The following is a 22,274-nucleotide window of genomic DNA, read 5'->3' as shown; positions in this document are numbered from 1 at the left end:
GCGTTCATTGTAATTAGTCAGGCACTTGGTAATTGTGACATATAACATATACATAAGTCCTATTGCAGAGTCTGTGAGAGCTCATTGTAATTTGTCAGACACATTGTTATTGTGACATATAACATATACATAAGTCCTATATGCAGAGTCTGTGAGCGTTCATTGTAATTAGTCAGGCACTTGGTAATTGCGACATATAACATATACATAAGTCCTGTATGCAGAGTCAGTGAGTGCTCATTGTAGTTAGACACATTGTTATTGTGACATATAACATATACATACGTCCTGTATGCAGAGTCAGTGAGTGCTCATTGTAATTAGTCAGACACATTGTTATTGTGACATATAACATATACATAAGTCCTGTATGTAGAATCAGTGAGAACTCATTGTAATTAGTCAGACACATTGTTATTGTGACATATAACATATACATAAGTCCTGTATGCAGAGTCTGTGAGTGCTCATTGTAGTCAGACACATTGTTGTTGTGACATTTAACATATACATAAGTCCTATATGCAGAGTCTGTGAGCACTCATTGTAATTAGTCAGACACATTGTTATTGTGACATATAACATATGCATAAGTCCTGTATGTGGAGTCTGTAAGCGCTCATTGTAATTAGTCAGACACATTGTTATTGTGACATATAACATATACATAAGTCCTATATGCAGAGTCTGTGAGCATTCATTGTAATTAGTCAGACACATTGTTATTGTGACATATAACTTACACATAAGTCCTGTATGCAGATTTAGTGAGAGCTCATTGTAATTAGTCAGACACATTGTTATTGTGACATATAACATATACATAAGTCCTGTATGCAGAGTCCGTGAGTGCTCATTGTAATTAGTCAGACACGTTGTTGTGACATATAACATATACATAAGTCCTATATGCAGAGTCAGTGAGCACTCGTAATTAGGTACATTGTTATTGTGACATATAACATATACATAAGTCCTGTATGCAGATTTAAGTCCTGTATGCAGAGTCAGTGAGTGCTCATTGTAATTAGTCAGACACATTGTTATTGTGACATATAACATATACATAAGTCCTATATGCAGAGTCTGTGAGCGCTCATTGTAATTAGTCAGACACATTGTTATTGTGACATATAACATGTACATAAGTCCTGTATAGTCTGTGAGCGCTCATTGTAATTAGTCAGGTACATTGTTATTGTGACATATAACATTTACATAAGTCCTGTATAGTCTGTGAGCGCTCATTGTAATTAGTCAGCTACATTGTTATTGTGACATATAACATATGCATAAGTCCTGTATGCAGAGTCTGTGAGCGCTCATTATAATTAGGTACATTGTTATTGTGACATATAACATATACATAAGTCCTGTATGCAGAGTCTGTGAGCGCTCATTGTAATTAGTCAGACACATTGTTATTGTGACATATAACATATACATAAGTCCTGTATGCAGAGTCTGTGAGCGCTCATTGTAATTAGTCAGACACATTGTTATTGTGACATATAACATATTCATAAGTCCTATATGCAGAGTTAGTGAGAGCTCATTTTAATTAGTCAGGTACATGGTTATTGTGACATATAACATATACATAAGTCCTATATGCAGAGTCTGTGAGCGCTCATTGTAATTAGTCAGACACATTGTTATTGTGACATATAACATATACATAAGTCCTATATGCAGAGTCTGTGAGCGCTCATTGTAATAAGTCAGGCATATGGTTATTGTGACATATAACATATACATAAGTCCTATATGCAGAGTCTGTGAGCGTTCATTGTAATTAGTCAGACACATTGTTATTGTGACATATAACATATACATAAGTCCTATATGCAGAGTCTGTGAGCGCTCATTGTAATTAGTCAGACACATTGTTATTGTGACATATAACATATGCATAAGTCCTGTATGCAGAGTCAGTGAGTGCTCATTGTAATTAGTCAGACACATTGTTATTGTGACATATAACATATGCATAAGTCCTGTATGCAGAGTCTGTGAGTGCTCATTGTAATTAGTCAGACACATTGTTATTGTGACATATAACATATACATAAGTCCTATATGCAGAGTCTGTGAGCGTTCATTGTAATTAGTCAGACACATTGTTATTGTGACATATAACATATACATAAGTCCTGTATGCAGAGTCAGTGAGCGTTCATTGTAATTAGTCAGGCACTTGGTAATTGTGACATATAACATATACATAAGTCCTATTGCAGAGTCTGTGAGAGCTCATTGTAATTTGTCAGACACATTGTTATTGTGACATATAACATATACATAAGTCCTATATGCAGAGTCTGTGAGCGTTCATTGTAATTAGTCAGGCACTTGGTAATTGCGACATATAACATATACATAAGTCCTGTATGCAGAGTCTGTGAGTGCTCATTGTAGTTAGACACATTGTTATTGTGACATATAACATATACATACGTCCTGTATGCAGAGTCAGTGAGTGCTCATTGTAATTAGTCAGACACATTGTTATTGTGACATATAACATATACATAAGTCCTGTATGTAGAATCAGTGAGAACTCATTGTAATTAGTCAGACACATTGTTATTGTGACATATAACATATACATAAGTCCTGTATGCAGAGTCTGTGAGTGCTCATTGTAGTCAGACACATTGTTGTTGTGACATTTAACATATACATAAGTCCTATATGCAGAGTCTGTGAGCACTCATTGTAATTAGTCAGACACATTGTTATTGTGACATATAACATATGCATAAGTCCTGTATGTGGAGTCTGTAAGCGCTCATTGTAATTAGTCAGACACATTGTTATTGTGACATATAACATATACATAAGTCCTATATGCAGAGTCTGTGAGCATTCATTGTAATTAGTCAGACACATTGTTATTGTTACATATAACTTACACATAAGTCCTGTATGCAGATTTAGTGAGAGCTCATTGTAATTAGTCAGACACATTGTTATTGTGACATATAACATATACATAAGTCCTGTATGCAGAGTCAGTGAGTGCTCATTGTAATTAGTCAGACACGTTGTTGTGACATATAACATATACATAAGTCCTATATGCAGAGTCAGTGAGCACTCGTAATTAGGTACATTGTTATTGTGACATATAACATATACATAAGTCCTGTATGCAGATTTAAGTCCTGTATGCAGAGTCAGTGAGTGCTCATTGTAATTAGTCAGACACATTGTTATTGTGACATATAACATATACATAAGTCCTATATGCAGAGTCTGTGAGCGCTCATTGTAATTAGTCAGACACATTGTTATTGTGACATATAACATATACATAAGTCCTGTATAGTCTGTGAGCGCTCATTGTAATTAGTCAGGTACATTGTTATTGTGACATATAACATATACATAAGTCCTGTATAGTCTGTGAGCGCTCATTGTAATTAGTCAGCTACATTGTTATTGTGACATATAACATATGCATAAGTCCTGTATGCAGAGTCTGTGAGCGCTCATTATAATTAGGTACATTGTTATTGTGACATATAACATATACATAAGTCCTGTATGCAGAGTCTGTGAGCGCTCATTGTAATTAGTCAGACACATTGTTATTGTGACATATAACATATACATAAGTCCTGTATGCAGAGTCTGTGAGCGCTCATTGTAATTAGTCAGACACATTGTTATTGTGACATATAACATATTCATAAGTCCTATATGCAGAGTTAGTGAGAGCTCATTTTAATTAGTCAGGTACATGGTTATTGTGACATATAACATATACATAAGTCCTATATGCAGAGTCTGTGAGCGCTCATTGTAATTAGTCAGACACATTGTTATTGTGACATATAACATATACATAAGTCCTATATGCAGAGTCTGTGAGCGCTCATTGTAATAAGTCAGGCATATGGTTATTGTGACATATAACATATACATAAGTCCTATATGCAGAGTCTATGAGCGTTCATTGTAATTAGTCAGACACATTGTTATTGTGACATATAACATATACATAAGTCCTGTATGCAGAGTCTGTGAGCGTTCATTGTAATTAGTCAGGCACATGGTTATTGTGACATATAACATATACATAAGTCCTGTATGCAGAATCTGTGAGCGTTCATTGTAATTAGTCAGGCACATGGTTATTGTGACATATAACATATACATAAGTCCTATATGAAGAGTCTGTGAGCGCTCATTCGGCTAGATTTAGAGTTTGGCGTTAGCCGTCAAAACCAGCGTTAGAGGCTCCTAACGCTGGTTTTGGGCTACCGCTGGTATTTAGAGTCGTGTAGGTAAGGGTCTAACGCTCACTTTCCAGCCGCGACTTTTCCATACCGCAGATCCCCCTACGCCATTTGCGTATCCTATCTTTTCAATGGGATCTTTCTAATGCTGGTATTTAGAGTCTTGGCTGAAGTGAGCGTTAGAAATCCTACGACAAAACTCCAGCCGCAGAGTAAAGCCAGGAGTTAAGAGCTTTCTGGGCTAACGCCGGTTCATAAAGCTCTTAACTACTGTGCTCTAAAGTACACTAACACCCATAAACTACCTGTGTACCCCTAAACCGAGGCCCCCCCCCACATCGCCGCCACTCTATTAAATTTTTTTAACCCCTAATCTGCCGACCGCACACCGCCGCCGCCTACGTTATACTTATGTACCCCTAATCTGCTGCCCCTAACACCGCCGACCCCTATATTATATTTATTAACCCCTAATCTGCCGCCCCCGACGTCGCTGCTACCTTACCTACAATTATTAACCCCTAATCTGCCGACCGGACCTCACCACTACTATAATAAAGTTATTAACCCCTAATCCGCCTCACTAACCCTATAATAAATAGTATTAACCCCTAATCTGCTCTCCCTAACATCACCGACACCTAACTTCAAGTATTAACCCCTAATCTGCCGACCGGACCTCACCGCTACTCTATTAAATTTATTAACCCTTAAAGCTAGTCTAACACTAACACCCCCCTAAGTTAAATATAATTTTTTATCTAACAAAATAAATTAACTCTTATTAAATAAATTAATCCTAATTAAAGCTAAATACTTACCTGTAAAATAAACCCTAATATAGCTACAATATAAATTATAATTATATTGTAGCTATTTTAGGATTAATATTTATTTTACAGGCAACTTTGTATTTATTTTAACCAGGTACAATAGCTATTAAATAGTTAATAACTATTTAACAGCTACCTAGTTAAAATAATTACAAAATTACCTTTAAAATAAATCCTAACCTAAGTTACAATTAATTCTAACACTACACTATCAATAAATTAATTAAATAAAATACCTACAATTATCTACAATTAAACCTAACACTACACTATCAATAAATTAATTACATAAAATACCTACAAATAAATAAACTAACTAAAGTACAAAAAATAAAAAAAGAACTAAGTTACAAAAAATAATAAAATAATTTACAAACATTAGAAAAATATTACAACAATTTTAAGCTAATTACACCTACTCTAAGCCCCCTAATAAAATAACAAAGCCCCCCAAAATAAAAAATGCCCTACCTTATTCTAAAATACAAATAGAAAAGCTCTTTTACCTTACCAGCCCTTAAAAGGGCCTTTTGCGGGGCATGCCATAAAGAAAACAGCTCTTTTGCCTGTAAAAAAAGACATACAATACCCCCCCCAACATTACAACCCACCACCCACATACCCCTAATCTAACCCAAACCCCCCTTAAATAAACCTAACACTAAGCCCCTGAAGATCATCCTACCTTATCTTCACCACGCCGGGTATCACCGATCGGTCCAGAGGAGGCTCCGAAATCTTCATCCAAGCCCAAGTGGGGGCTGAAGACATCCATCATCCCGCTGAAGAAGTCCATCATCAGGCTGAAGTCTTGATCCAAGCGGGGGCTGAAGACATCCATCATCCGGCTGAAGAGGTCCATCATCGGGCTGAAGTCTTCTATCAAGCGGCATATTCAATCTTCTTTCTTCCGGAGCCATCTTCTTCCAGCCGACGCGGATCCATCCTCTTCTACCGACGCCTACTCGCCGAATGACGGTTCCTTTAAATGATGTCATCCAAGATGGCGTCCCTCGAATTCCGATTGGCTGATAGGATTCTATCAGCCAATCGGAATTAAGGTAGGAAAATTCTGACTGGCTGATGGAATCAGCCAATCAGATTCAAGTTCAATCCGATTGGCTGATCCAATCAGTTAATCGGATTGAACTTGAATCTGATTGGCTGATTCCATCAGCCAATCAGAATTTTCCTACCTTAATTCCTATTGGCTGATAGAATCCTATCAGCCAATCGGAATTCGAGGGACGCCATCTTGGATGACGTCCCTTAAAGGAACCGTCATTCGTCGGGAAGTCGTCGGCCAGGATGGATGTTCCGCGTCGGCGGGATGAAGATGGATCCGGAAGAAAGAAGATTGAAGATGCCGCTTGATAGAAGACTTCAGCCGGATCATGGACCTCTTCAGCCCCCGCTTGGGCCAAGACTTCAGCCGGATCATGGACTTCTTCAGCCCCCGTTTGGGCCAAGACTTCAGCCGGATCATGGACATCTTCAGCCCCCGCTTGGGCCAGGACTTCAGCCGGATCATGGACATCTTCAGCCCCCACTTGGCTTGGATGAAGACTTCGGAGCCTGGACGGATCGGTGATACTCGGCGTGGTGAAGACAAGGTAGGGAGATCTTCAGGGGCTTAGTGTTAGGTTTATTTAAGGGGGGTTTGGGTTAGATTAGGGGTATGTGGGTGGTGGGTTGTAATGTTGGGGGGGGTATTGTATGGTTTTTTTTACAGGCAAAAGAGCAGAATTCTTTGGGGCATGCCCCGCAAAAGGCCCTTTTAAGGGCTGGTAAGGTAAAAGAGCTTTTCCATTTTTATTTTAGAATAGGGTAGGGCATTTTTTATTTTGGGGGGCTTTGTTATTTTATTAGGGGGCTTAAAGTAGGTGTAATTAGCTTAAAATTGTAATATTTTTATAATGTTTGTAAATTATTTTTTTATTTTTTGTAACTTAGTTCTTTTTTTATTTTTTGTACTTTACTTAGTTTATTTAATTGTATTTATTTGTAGGGATTTGTATGTAATTAATTTATTGATAGTGTAGTGTTAGGTTTAATTGTAACTTAGGTTAGGATTTATTTTACAGGTAATTTTGTAATTATTTTAACTAGGTAGCTATTAAATAGTTATGAACTATTTAATAGCTATTGTACCTGGTTAAAATAAATACAAAGTTGCCTGTAAAATAAATATTAATCCTAAAATAGCTACAATATAATTATTATTTATATTGTAGCTATATTAGGACTTATTTTACAGGTAAGTATTTAGCTTTAAATATGAATAATTTATTTAATAAGAGTTAATTTATATTTAACTTAGGGGAGTGTTAGGGTTAGAGTTAGCTTTAGGGATTAATACATTTATTAGAGTGGCGGCGAGGTCCGGTCGGCAGATTAGGGGTTAATAATTGAAGTTCGGTGTCGGCGATGTTAGGGAGGGCAGATTAGGGGTTAATACTATTTATTATAGGGTTTTTGAGGCGGGAGGGAGGCGGATTAGGGGTTAATACATTTATTATAGTAGCGGTGAGGTCTGGTCGGCAGATTAGGGGTTAATTATTGTAGGTAGCTGGCGGCGACGTTGTGGGGGGCAGATTAGGGGTTAATAAATATAATATAGGGTTCGGCGGTGTTAGGGGCAGCAGATTAGGGGTACATAGGTATAATGTAGGTTGCGGCGGTGTACGGAGCGGCAGATTAGGGGTTAAAAAATATGCCGGTGTCAGCGACAGCGGGGGCGGCAGATTAGGGGTTAATAAGTGTAAGGTTAGGGGTGTTTAGGCTCGGGGTTCATGTTAGAGTGTTAGGTGCAGACTTAGGAAGTGTTTCCCCATAAGAAACAATGGGGCTGCGTTAAGAGCTGAACGCTGCTTTTTTGCAGGTGTGGGGGTTTTTCAGCTCAAACTGCCCCATTGTTTCCTATGGGGGAATCGTGCACGCGTCCGTAAGCACTGCTGGTATTGAGAGTTGCAGTGGCGGTAAATTATGCTCTACGCTCCTTTTTTGGAGCCTAACACAGCCATTCTGTGAACTCTAAATACCAGCAGTATTTAAAAGGTGCGGGGGAAAAAAAACCAGCGTTAGCTACGCGGGTCGTTACCGACAAAACTCTAAATCTAGCCGATTGTAATTAGTCAGACACATTGTTATTGTGACATATAACATATACATAAGTCCTGTATGTAGATTTAGTGAGAGCTCATTGTAATTAGTCAGACACATTGTTATTTTGACATATAACTTATACATAAGTCCTGTAAACAGAGTCTGTGAGCGTTCATTGTAATTAGTCAGGCACATGATTATTGTGACACATAACATATACATAAGTCCTGTATGCAGATTTAGTGAGAGCTCATTGTAATTAGTCAGACACATTGTTATTGTGACATATAACATATACATAAGTCCTGTATGCAGATTTAGTGAGAGCTCATTGTAATTAGTCAGGCACATGGTTTTTGTGACATATAACATATACATAAGTCCTGTATGCAGAGTCTGTGAGCGCTCATTGTAATTAGTCAGACACATTGTTATTTTGACATATAACATATACATAAGTCCTATATGCAGATGTTTGTTTTCACTTTTGAATCATTTCATACTCTTCCTTTAGTGACAGCTGCATTACAAGTCATTTGTTTGCATCTAGGCAAAGAGAAGATGAGTCCTGGTCGTTCCGTTGAGCCTTCCGCAGCAGCTCCAGACAATGAATCGGTTATTGTAGCTATGGAGCGGGTATCTGTACTGTTTGATAGGTATTAAACTGTTTCAATCAATGTTTCTTCCTATAATAGCATCAGTATGCCCTGTAATTTTAAACTGTATTTTTGTAGTTATTGTACATGCTGAAGCCATTCATAACACATTTTATTACATTACCAGGGATTTAAGGTGTTATGGAAAAGCTAGATAGGTACTACTTGTTAATTTGCTTTAGAGGGGAAAATGTTTATTATGTATCTCCTCACAGATAACGTAGATGGCATCTGAAAAATCCATATATGTATATATTGTTGGATTAGCATAAGTATCATTGCTAATAAAATTAGTTTTTTCTCTTATTCTTTTGGTATTATAGCCATAAGCTTTGGGTAGTTACTTACTATGTCTTAAAGGGCCATAATAGTCAAAAAATTGCCTGCACTAATTTGTTAGAGCATGTTATTTTAAGACTAGCAACCCTGCACCTCAATGTATTTAACCCCCGCAGAGGGGTTAAATACACAGTAGAAGTAGCACTTGTGATCCGTAGAAAACTGCTGGTACGCTAGTCGTACAACTCACCTGTGTAACTATCTGATTGGATTATTAATGCCCTTTTAATGTACAGTTTACAGATTATAACTACTTTGCCATTCTAGATTAATTATGAAGCGTGTATAATGCCAAACTACTTCTAAACCACAAACAACTTCTCTAAAGTAACGTATTAAAGAAATTGGTGAGGAAACTATTTTCTTCAGCACTCCCTTTCTGATCTGCAGGAGTAACAGTATTTGACAGGTTTATAAAAGGCATCTAAATTATTATTTTGTCTTAATCCTCAGTAAATTATGCTACGGTATCTAGTGGGAAATGGTGTATAATGTATTATCTTCGTAACTGCCTAAAAAAGTGATTTTTTTTTTTTTCTTTTTTAATATTCATAAAGGATCAGAAAAGGTTTTCCGTTTGAAGCTAGAGTTGTGGCAAAGATCCTTCCTCAGTTTTTGGACGATTTCTTCCCTCCACAAGATGTAATGAATAAAGTAATTGGAGAGTTCTTATCCAACCAGCAGCCCTACCCACAATTCATGGCAACTGTAGTTTACAAGGTAATAAACTTTGATGTGGTCAAGCATGTTTTACTCTTACAAGTACAGGTTTATATACTGTGTAGCATAGAAACATTCAACAATTATAAAAGATTATGTTTAAAAACTGTGTACAACACATTATATAAAATGAATTAGTAAATTTAGATAATTCTTTAGATTTTATTAAATATGTTGTCTAATTCAACCAAACGTTATTGTAAGTTTATTCACTTTTTTCCCATTATTAAGACCCCTAATAAACCCCTAACAATACTGTACTATAGTATAAGCTATACCTTATAAACTAAACAACTTTATTTGCATGTATGTGTGTGCGTGCGTATGTTTTGTCCTCTTTGGAGTAGCATTATAGATTGTGTATAACCTTGTGTAGTTTTCATTATGCTACAAGGTTATGTTTGTTTCTTTCCTATGACATGGAAAGTCCACTACGTCATTCCAATTACTAGTGGGGTATTCAACTCCTGGCCAGCAGGAAGAGGCAAAGAGCACCCCAGTTAAGTGTAACTGCCTTACCTATAACCCCCATTCGTTCTCTTTGCCTCTGTCAATGGAGGTTGTGCGAAGTTGGTATCTGAAGATTTGATTCTTTTATGGGTACTTTTCCATGCAAGCAAGGATTGTGGTTTAGCTGTGTCCATGTCAATCTCTTGAGTAAGAGTAGTGGCTTTTAGCAGTTAAAAGGTGTTGAGGAAGTCTTTGCTTCACTTTTAACATTTTCTACCCCTTTGTGGAAAGACAGAGTTGGTTACTCTGTTCTTTATTTTTCCTACAGGTCCATGGCAGGGAGCGTAGTGCCTGCCGCACTTTGAGGATCAGCATCTTGAATGCAATAGGATCTAAGGTAAGTGCCTTTGCCTTTCTAGGTACAGGAGGGCTGCAGCTCTTAAGAGGTTAAGCCTCTTTTTACAGATCCATTCTGGGACAATCCTTATAGTGAAGGATTCATATTGGGGACACAATTCTTTGTTTTCACAGTATGGCACATATTAGTATGACAGGCTAAAGGAAAGAGACTATAATTAGGGCTTATTAATAACCTAATTTATTTTTATTATATGATTGGAGTTTTAATTTCTCAGCCTGTCAGGCTCTGGATCATTACTCAATACTTCTACAACTGTTAGACATGAAACGCGGTGGCCGTTGTTTTTAAGTTGTACCATTTTGTGCTCTTTTTTCTATAGTATTGCACAGTTTTTATTGGGCCCACTCACGTGACCCATACTTCTGGTTTTCCGGAGCAGAGCTGTGGAGATCGATAGCGATCTTCTTCTGTCAGAGTTACAGTGCTAGGAGCTAAGATATGAAATCTCTTCTAGGAGTTTCACAATATAGCCAAGTAATCTTCTTTTAGGATCGTCTAAAAGGAAATATCTTCTAGGAGCTCTGTTTAATTCTCTACCTTGCTTTTTATTTAATTTGAGAAATAAAAGTTTTATTTCCCTTACTTGCTGATTTTATTTCTAATAGTGGGACTCCTTAGCATGAACTCTGAACAGAATCAGTCAATTTCTATGGATAAATGTTTATTATGCTTAGAGGCCCAGATTGTTGTTCCAATGCAATTCTGTTCCTCTTGTTTAACTAAAACTTTAAAATTTAAAGATAAATTACTCCTATCTGAGCTGTCTCTCAGGATTATGCTGTGTGCGACATGCCTCAGCTTTCTCCTCAAACGTCCCAAGCCTTAGTTGTTTCTCATACTGTGCCTTCTGTGTTCTCTCAACCACCTGGGGGTGTTTATTTACCTGGGGAATTTGCCACTCAGGTTTCCTCTGCAGTAACAGTGGCTTTATCAGCTTTCCCTTCCTTGGGTAAACACAAGAGAAAATCTAAATGTTTGCCTGATACTAAGGCTTCTGACTGTAGAACTGCATTAGCCACTCTTGATCAGTTGTCTGATGAGGAGAATACTTCAGCAGCTTCTGAAGGTGAGATCTCAGACTCTAACACTTTAGAAGAAAAATCTTTAGAATCTGAAGAAGTAAATTTTAGATTTATGCTGGAACACCTCCGGTTACTATTGAAGGAGGTCCTAGCTACTTTAGATGACTCTGAACCTTTGGTTGCTGCCAACCCTACCAATTCTTCTAAACTGGATAGAGTTTATGATTCTCCATCTTCTGAGGAAGTTTTAGGAAATTTTTCCTGGTCCAAGGAAGATGTCTGAGATTTCCTTTTTCCACTTCCCCTATTTTTAAAAAGATGTTTCCTGTTGCTGACTCTATTCGTGACTCATGGCGCACTGTACCTAAGGTAGAAGGAGCTATTTCAACTCTTGCTAAGAGAACTACCATTTCTATAGAGGATAGTTGCTCTTTTAAGGACCCAATGGACAAGAAGCTAGAGGCTTACTTAAAAATGATGTATGTTCATCAAGGACTACAGTGGCAACCAACAGCAAGTATTGCTACGGTTGCGGAAGTTGCATCTTATTGGTGTGACGCATTGTCTGATCTCATTACACAGGAAACTACAGTAGAGGAGATCCAGGATGGCATCAAAGCTCTCAAATTGGCCAATAATTTTATCTGTGATGTCAATATGCAGATAATTCATCTGGGAGCTAAGATGTCTAGCTTCACGATACTAGCCCGCAGGGCTCTGTGGTTAAAATCTTGGTCTGCCAATGTTTCTTCTAAGGCCAAGCTTTTGGCTTTACCCTACAAGGGAAAGACTTTGTTTGGACCTGGTCTAGCAGAGATCATTTCAGAGATTACAAGTGGAAAGGGATCTTTCCTACCTCAGGACAAGAACATTTTTCATTCCTTTCGTAACTTTAAGGGACCAAAGTCCTCTTCCAAACCAGATCAACTCAGATCTTCTTGGAAATCCAACCAGCCCTGGAACAAGGGAAAACAAAACAAGAAGCCTTCTGCTGACTCTAAATCAGCATAAAGGTTCCACCCCTGATTCCAGTGTGGATCTGGGGGGGGGAGGGGGCAGGTGCTTTCTCTTTTTCGTCAAGCCTGGATATGAGATGTCCCAGACCTTTAGATGGTGGACATAATATCCCAGGGTTACAGGATGGGATTCAAGTCTTGCCCTCCAAGGGGCAGATTTCTCCTGTCAAGACTGTCGTCAAACCAAATAAAGAAGTATGCATTCTTAAACTGTGTAAAAGACCTATTTTCTCTGGGAGTTATTGTTCCTGACCCTCTATTAGAACAGGGTCTAAGATTCTATTCAAATCTATTTGTGGTTCCCAAAAAGGAGGGAACTTTTTGGCTCATTCTAAACCTCAAGTGTCTCAACAAATTCCTCAGGGTTCCATTCTTCAAGATGGAAACTATTCGTTCCCTTCTTCCTTTGGTACAGGAAGGTCAGTTTATGATGACCATAGACCTAAAGGACACATACCTTCATGTTCCCATTCCCAGGGAACACTATCAGTATCTGAGGTTTGCAGTTCTGGACAAGCACTTCCAATTTGTTGCTCTTCCATTTGGTCTAGCCACGGCTCCCAGAATATTCACAAAGATTCTGGGGGCGCTATTGGCTGTGATCAGATCCCAGGGAATTGCTGTGGCGCCTTATCTAGACGACATCTTGGTTCAGGCATCATCTTTTCAACTAGCCAAATCTCATACAGAGATGCTGTTGTCTTTTCTTCATTCCCATGGGTGGAAGGTGAATTTGGAAAAAAGTTCTCTTGTTCTATCTACCAAGATTTGTTTTCTGGGAACTATAATAGATTCCCTGTCCATGAAGATTTTTCTGACGGAGGTCAGAAAAGACAAGATTCTTGCTTTCTGCCTTTCTCTCCAGTTTGCCTTCCGTCCGTCTGTGGCCCAATGCTTGGAGGTGATTGGTCTGATGGTGGCATCCATGGACATCATTCCTTTTGCACGGTTCCATCTTCGACTGCTGCAGCTTTGTGTGCTCTGTCAATGAAACGGAGATCATTTGGATTTATCTCAGAGGTTAAATCTGGACCCTCTAACAAGAGACTCTCTCTCATGGTGGCTGTCACAGGAACATCTGTTTTGGGGCACTTGCTTTCTGAGACCTTCTTGGGAAATTGTGACGTCAGGCTGGGGAGCTTTTTCGGGCCCTCTAAAGGCTCAGGGCCTGTGGTCGTGGGAAGAGTCTTCTCTCCCCATAAACATCTTCGAGTTGAGAGCTATCTTCAATGCTGTATCAGCGTGGCTTCAACTGTTGTTGGTCCGGTTTATAAGATACCAATCAGACAACATCACTTCAGTGGCTTACATCAACCACCTAGGAGAGACTTGGATTCTTCAGTGGGTGGAAGCACACGATTGTCTCCTATCTGCAATCTACATCCCAGGAGTAGACAACTGGGAAGTGGATTTTCTGAGCAGACAGACCTTTCATCCCGGGGAGTGGGCTCTCCATACGGAAGTGTTCTCTCAGATACCCTTCAAGTGGGGGGTTCCAGAGTTGACTTTGATGGCGTCCCGACAAAATGCAGAGTTTCCAAAGTATGGTTCAAGATCAAGAGCTCCTCAGGCCGTTCTGATAGATGCTCTAGCGGTTCCTTAGAGGTTTTCTCTGGCTTATCTGTTTACTCCGTTTGCTCTCCTTCCACGAGTCATTGCTCGTATCAAACAGGCGAGAGCATCAGTGATTCTAATAGCTCCTGCATGGCCTCACAGGATCTGGTTCGGATGCCATCTCTACCTCCTTGGAGGTTACCTCTGAGGAAAGACCTTCTACGTCAGGGTCCTTTCCTCCATACAAACCTAGGTTCTCTGAAGCTAACTGCTTGGAGATTGAACACCTAGTTCTGTCCAAACGTGTTTTTTCTGAAGCAGTCATCGAAACTGGCTCGAAACTAGTTACTCATAAGATTTACCATAAGATATAGCGTAAATATCTCTATTGGTGTGAATCTAAGGTATTCTCCTGGAACCAGTTGAGGATTCCCCGGATTTTGTCTTTTCTTCAAGATGGCCTGGATAAGGGTTTATCGGTCAGTACTCTAAAGGGTCAGATTTCTGTGTTATCTATCCTTTTCCACAAACGTCTGGGAGATGTACCAGATGTTTAAGCCTTTGTACAGGCTCTGGTTAGAATCAGACCTGTTTTTAAACCTGTTGCTCCCCTGTGGAGCCTTAATTTAGTTCTCAAAGTTAAAACTGTTATCCTGGAATGTTTTGTTTCTTGTTGCCATTTCTTCCGCTCACTGAGTATCTGAGCTTTCAGTGTGAGTCCCCCTAAGAGTTGCAGCTCATTCCACTAGGGTTGTCTCCTCTACCTGGGCTTCTGTGGAACAGATTTGCAAGGAGGCAACTTGATTCTCTATGCATACTTTTTCCAAATTCTACAAATTTGATACCTTTGCCTCGGCTGAGGCTTCTTTTGGGAGAAAGGTTCTACAAGCGGTGGTGCCTTCTGTTTAGGTCCTCCTGCCTTTTTCTCACTCCCTGTTCATTCCATGTCCTCTAGCTTGGGTATGGGTTCCCACTAGTAATTGGAATGACGTTGTGGACTCTCCATGTCATAGGAAAGAAAACAAAACTTATGCTTACCTAATAAATTTCTTTCTTTCCGAACATTGAGAGTCCACGACCCCGCCATCTTTTCTTTTTATGAATTGGCAGGTTTTTTTCTATAAACCTCAGGCACCTTTTTCGCCCTTGTGTTTCTTCCTTTTCCATTTCCTTCGGCTGAATGACTGCGGGTTATGGGTAAGGCAGTTACACTTAACAGCTTTGCTGGGGTGCTCTTTGCTGCCTCCTGCTGGCCAGGAGTTGAATATCCCACTAGTAATTGGAATGACGTTGTGGACTCTCCATGTCCGGAAAGAAAGAAATTTGATCAGGTAAGCATAAATTTTGTTTTTCTAAATACATTTATCACACATGGTTACAGAAATGGCTCCAACACATTAGGCAGCGCACATTGGCAGCCAAGAGGTTAACCATAAATTTAGAATTTACACCTCACCTGCTCTAGTTTTATGCAGTTATGCTTACCTTGTTTTTGGCAGGTCTTTCAGACGTTGCATGCAACTGGACAGTCCTCTATGGTACGTGACTGGGTGATGCTGTCTCTTTCAAACTTCACTCAACGAACACCGGTTGCTATGGCAATGTGGAGCCTTTCCTGCTTTTTTGTCAGTGCTTCCACAAGCAAGTGGATCTCCGCAATGTATCCTTTTTCATTGATAAAAATCATAAACATATAAAGTTTTATATATTAAAGGGCCATGTTACCCAAATGTTTAAACACTTGAAAGTGATGCAGCATAGCTTTAAAAAGCTGACTAGAAAATATCACCTGAACATCTCTATGTAAAAAAGAAAGATATTTTACCTCAAAAGTTTCTCAGTAGCCACATCCCATTGTAAAGGACTTCTAAGCAGCATATCAGTATGTCTGTCCCAGGACAGCTGAAGGGTTGAGCCTTGTGCACTCTCATCTTATTTCCCTATTCAGTGTAAGGAAGTTTACAATGAAATATCATGAGAGTTAAGTCAAATCTCATGAGATCACAGTAAAAGAGTTCATGACCTCAGCACTGCTGATGCTGATTGGCTGCTGATCATTTCTTCATTTTTTTTATTTTTTTTTACCTGCAGCTGGGAGCAGCTGAGTATAACTTTTTACACAGAACTTACTCTGCTGAGCTGAGGAGATTGTGAGGTAAAATATCTTCCTTTTTTTACATAGAGATTCTCAGGTGATATTTTCCTGTCAGCTTTTTACAGTTGTACTGCATCAGTTTCAAGTAATTTAGCATATGAGTATTATGTCCCTTTAAACGTTGTTATCTTGGATTTACGCTATTTCTGGCTCTCTGATTTTGCGCTCTAGATTCCTTCTTTTGTGATACACATATAACGTAGCTTTAGTACTATTTTTCATTTTTCTTTTTATTAAAAAGTCTAATATTCACCAACAAGTGCAATAGGTGTTTTTTTTTTTTGCAAAATAAAGACCATGGTTTTCTAACCTACATCATTAGTAAATTAACTTTGTGGTAAGGTGAAAAGACAGCCCAAGACTATTAATTGCAATGAAACATACATAATGCACTTTTATATCCCTTTAACTGGCTGGTTGTATCAAAATTCTATATAGGCTCCGCTTAAGTTGTTTTCTTCGTGGCCGGACTTTTAGCCGACGGACATTTGGCAGACGGACATTTGGCCGACGGACATTTGGCCGTCAGATAACAGTCCGGCCACGAGATAGATAGATTTGATAGATAGATACATAGATTAGATAGATAGATCAATAGATTCAATAGATACATTTGATAGATACGATAGACAGATAGATTTGATAGATAAATAGATGGATTTGATAGATAGATAGATAATTTCCCAGACAGAGAATTACAAGACGTGCGCCAGGGACCCATGGTAAGGTTCCCAGAGGCAGTTGCGGCGCCCGAGGCTCTGATTAGAACAGAGCACTCTGGATCGCATCTGCCCTCGGCCGTCATCGGAACATTCTTTACCTTTCTGCCTGTCGGCCAAATGTCCGTCTGCCAAATGTCCTTCTGCATTTTGTCAGAGCACCGTTTTCTTTCATCAGATAGTGAGATTCCATGAATCAAGTGGGAAGGATTTAAAACTCTGGTGTGTTGGGGTTTCTTTTGGACCCCTCCTACTGGTCAGGAGCAGAATTTTCACACATGATGATTTGTGGACTCTCGCCATCATGAAATAAATTTTGTTCTTACCTCTGGAAGATTCACAATATATTTTTGGTGCACAATGTTACTCCCATTTATTATCTTTAAATAATAAACAAGCGCTACATATTTTCATTTATTTTTGTTCAGGACACCAATATCTGATCATAACTACAGTATTAGCCCTGCGGTTTTATACAGTACATAGATATTCCCCTGGCACTAGGGAGTAGATGTTTAAGACATTAATGAAACACAATATAGCAATGTATATTTGTGATAATTTGCCTTTTACAGTAGTTTTAACAATTGTACAGTTGATACATACTATTGATAATAGTAAAAATATGAAATTGTCTATTTTTGTCAGTCCAGTCCAAAATTAAATGCTCTCTTAAAGGGACACTAAACCAATTTTTTTTCTTTCATGATTCAGATAGAACATGCAATTTTAAGCAACTTTCTAATTTACTCCTATTATCAATTTTTCTTCGTTCTCTTGCTATCTTTATTTGAAGAAGAAGGCATCTAAGCTAAGGAGCCAGATAATTGTTGGTTCAGAACACTGGATAGCACTTGTTTATTGGTTCTGTCCAATCAGCACGGACAACTCAGGTTGTGAACCAAAAATGGGCCGGCTTTTAAACTTATATTCTTGCTTTTCAAATAAATATAGCAAGAGAATTAATAAAAATTGATAAAAGGAGTAAATTAGAAAGTTGCTTAAAATTGCATGCTGTATCTGAATCACGAAAGAAAAAAAATTGGGTTCAGTGTGCCTTTAAAGAGACATTATTCTGTTGTGGTTTTTTTGGCTAAGTTTAAAGGGACACTGAACCCAATTTTTTTTTTCGTGATTCAAGTAGAGCATGCAATGTTAAGAAACTTTCTAATTTTCTCCTGTTATCAATTTTTCTTCGTTCTCTTGCTATCTTTATTTGAAAAAGAAGGCATCTAAGCTAAGGAGCCAGCCAATTTTTGGTTCATTACACTGGACAGCACTTGTTTATTGGTGGATGAATTTATCCACCAATCAGCAAGAACAAACCAGGTTGTTTACCAAAAATGGGCCGACATCTAAACTTACATTCTTGCTTTTCAAATAAAGATGCCAAGAGAATGAAGAAAATTTGATAATAGGAGTAAACTAGAAAGTTGCTTAAAATCGCATGCTCTATCTGAATCACAAAAGAAAAAATGTGGGTTCAGTGTCCCTTTAAGTGTTTCTGCAGCTACCTCTTGTGCACATAGCTTTTGTATTGCAGTAATAGCATTCTCCAGTATAGGGGGTAGTTTACACAGACTAAAGCAGCATTTGAGAACACGAAATAGATAAAAGCGCTATTAGTAAATCATTTGTAATAATCTCAAGTGAGTAAAATGTTTCACTATTTCAAAGATTTATTTACATTATAAATATAATGCTGCTTTTTCATATACATTATTTTCGCACCTCATCCTTCATTGCAGCTGTCTGCGTTCTCATATTTTGTATCCTAAATTGTCTTGCTAAGTACTTTGTTTTTACTCTAGAGTTATTTCTGGCAATTGCACATAATGTTTCCAATTTGCCGTTGTACATTGTAGATAACAGCATCAAAAGCGTTGCATGTTTTCTTCGCCATTGTTGTTATATCTTAACCCGCAACACAGTCTTCCACATGTAATTAGCCGAATGGGAAAATCAGAGCCAGTAGACGTCAACCTATTTTGTCTGGTGGCCTTAGACTTTTACAGACATCAGATAGATGAAGAACTGGACCGAAGAGCCTTCCAGTCTGTATTTGAGCTGGTGGCATCTCCTGGAAGCCCCTATCACCGTCTGCTGATATGTTTGCAGAATGTTCACAAGATTGCAGTTTGTTAGGCAGATTGTTGGTGAGGCTTGTTTCCCAATCAGACTCATTGTCAGTTCTGAAGACATGAGTGATCGGTAAATAATCCTCATCATCCATAGTCGTATGCACATTCTGCACTGAATGTCACTTCTTGTAAATAACAAGTTCTGATTGCTACTAGAATTATTAAAGTGAATGTAAATGTCATGTTCTAAACTTTTAAATGGTTTGTGGTAGGGACTTTAACAACACAAATCCACACTACAAAAAAAAGATACACAGAACGCCAGTCCAGCAGTCAGCTCAGTAGTTTTTACTTTCCAAGGATATTTTGTAATGGTTTAAATCCACATACATTAAACCGATGGTTTAACATTTATAACAATTAAGTCTTACACTCAAGTTCTGCCTCATAAATGGTGGGCAAGACCAAGTATAGTGGTTCTGTTTGCCTTTTTTGAACGCAATAAATTAATTTAAGGACAAGAAGAATCAAAATGTTATGTTGTTTGACGTCTTGCTGGACTTTGATAATACCTTTTGAGTTATATGCTTTGATGGTGTGGAAATATTTGTGCATATTGCAGCACTTCGGTAATCTTCTTCTCTCTGTGACAAAATTTGGGTATTGGAATAAATTGTTTTAACTTATATTTCTATAACCTGTAAAATATGTATAATTGTAAAACCTATAGTGCATGATAATCTGTAATTTCAAATGAACAGTCACTTTGCTTAATGTCATTTCATTCTTTTTTTTTTTTTTTTTTTTTTTCTTTTTGTTCATTTTCATAAAATTTTACATTCAACGTTAATTATATCCTTCATTAAATCACTATTTTATTTTTTGTGAAACTGGAGGGTAATAAATTTTAAGGTGCAATGAAGTTTCCAATTATTAAAGCAGAGGACCTTATCTTGTAAACTTTCTAAAGATTGTAATCTGTTTTTATTCTAGAATTTGAAATGTGTGGGGTTTTTGTGTTTTGACTAATGATGAAGCTGAGCCGTAGTTACCATAGTGTACGTGAAATAAATTCCATTTTTTTATTTTATTTTATTCCGTTTCTGTCAGCCCATGACTCTTGTTGTAATCACTAGCTTCAGTTATAGGTGTACACTGTAAAACCTGAAGGATATGTTCAATCTTACCAGACCAATAGTAAAACATGTTGTTAATGCTCTAAAAAGTATAGTTTTCAATACAGTTCTGTAAACATATACACAAATCTCACTGGTCCCTCTAATGGACTTGGTTTGTAATGCACACAAAATATACTCTCTAAAACTTCCCGAAATTAAGCCTTTACTTTAGAGTGTTGTAATTTGTTTCACAGCTTATACTGGTGCACCACAACATGGCAAAATATGTCTGTCTCACACAGGAACAGTAACAACATATGGACAACACATGCTACAAACACCTAAATATGATCTCTTACGTGTTTTAATGGTGTTTTGAGTGCACTACTATTATGGTTTTAACATTAGATTATACATTAAAGAGGCACAAACAGATCGATTGGATCAGCATCCTTGCAGAATAATTGGTCATGCTCTAATATTTATCTTTGCCTCATTTATATCATCAGAAATAAAGCTAATGTATGCATTTCTTCTTTACTTTTCATCTTTCTAAAATGAAAATAAAAGTTGTTCTTTCTCTTAAAATCTATGTAATTACCTTATGCTGCAAACTCATAATTTCAGAAATTCATGTTGACTTTTCACGGAAACAATATAATGTAACTAAATACTCTGGAGTGTCTCCTGTACAGTCTCTTTTTATTTTATTGTTTGTTTGTAAACACCCACAGATGTGTCAGTCTTGTAAATGAAATATGTGTGCACACTTTTTTTTTTACCCAGTATGAAGTATTTTAAAGGGACAGTCTACACCAGAATGTTTGTTTAAAAAGCTAGATAATCTCTTTATTACCCATTTCCCAGTTTTGTATAACCAACACGGTTATAATAATATACTTTCTTTCCAATGGCATGGAGAGTCCACAAATCCATTCAGTTACTAGTGGGAATTCAACTCCTGGCCACCAGGTGGAGGCAAAGAACACCCCAGCAAAGCTTTAAGTATCCTCCTATTAACCATAATCCCCAGTCATTCTTTGCCTGTGTAACGTAGGTGATGTGCGAAGAAGGTGTCTGAAAAAATTAAGTTGTTAATCCTTTAATGGGTACTTTTCTCTGCAAGCAAGGATTGGGGTAATGCTGTGTCCATGTAATTCTCTTTAGTAAGAGTAATGGTGGCTTTTAGCAGACCTTCCAACATTTTTGCTACCCCTATATAGAAAACCAGGGTTGGTTACTGTGTTTTTTCTTTATCTACAGGTCTATGTCAGTGAGGATTCTGTCACACCTGTTTGCTGTACCTGCCCTACAGCGAATCCACAGGTAAGTGCTTTTAACTTCTATGTGAGAAGGATGCAGCACTCTCAAGTTTACCTGTTATTTAGTTGAAATACTTTTTTATTAGAGTTGTACAATAGTTACATCATGACATTACAGTTTGTATAAATCCCAAGACATGGAAGCTCTCTGTCATAATAAGAAGCATGTTATGCTGACAACTTTTTTCCCTTTCTGTAATTTACTTATATCCCCCTTTCCCCCCACCTCCCTCCTGATTCCCCCTGAACAATAAACTTTTAACTAAATAAAACTTTTAACTATAAACCATTCCTTTTCCTATCGAGCAGTGTCATTATTGTTGGGTATCTTTATAGGTAGATCTTCATTTCTCCTTGTTTATGATATCTCTTTTGTATTTCTATTGTGTGGCCCAGAGGTACAATCTTTATCATTTATAGATAGACCAGGCTATCCCTCCTCCCCATATTTATTTAAGATCCAATGTATCCAAACTTTTTGAAACCTTTCTGAGGTACCCTGCATCCAGGCAGCTGATT

General features: G+C 37.9%; 1 protein-coding gene across 1 annotated transcript in view; it reads left to right on the top strand.

Annotated features, from left to right (window-relative positions):
* HTT (huntingtin) overlaps nucleotides 1-21,109 on the top strand; it is a gene marked incomplete in the record, with an annotated part of 1,068,170 nt that extends 1,047,061 nt beyond the window's left edge. The window contains 4 exon segments of the mRNA XM_053704193.1: nucleotides 8,733-8,838; nucleotides 9,735-9,897; nucleotides 15,860-16,020; nucleotides 19,166-21,109. Of these exon segments, the coding sequence (XP_053560168.1) occupies nucleotides 8,733-8,838; nucleotides 9,735-9,897; nucleotides 15,860-16,020; nucleotides 19,166-19,379 (644 nt within the window).
* Between the last annotated feature and the right edge of the window lie 1,165 nt (nucleotides 21,110-22,274).

This window comes from Bombina bombina, chromosome 2 (assembly GCF_027579735.1).
Source record: "Bombina bombina isolate aBomBom1 chromosome 2, aBomBom1.pri, whole genome shotgun sequence".
In the NCBI taxonomy this organism is placed as follows: domain Eukaryota; kingdom Metazoa; phylum Chordata; class Amphibia; order Anura; family Bombinatoridae; genus Bombina; species Bombina bombina.
This window is presented reverse-complemented; position numbering and strand designations above follow the sequence as displayed.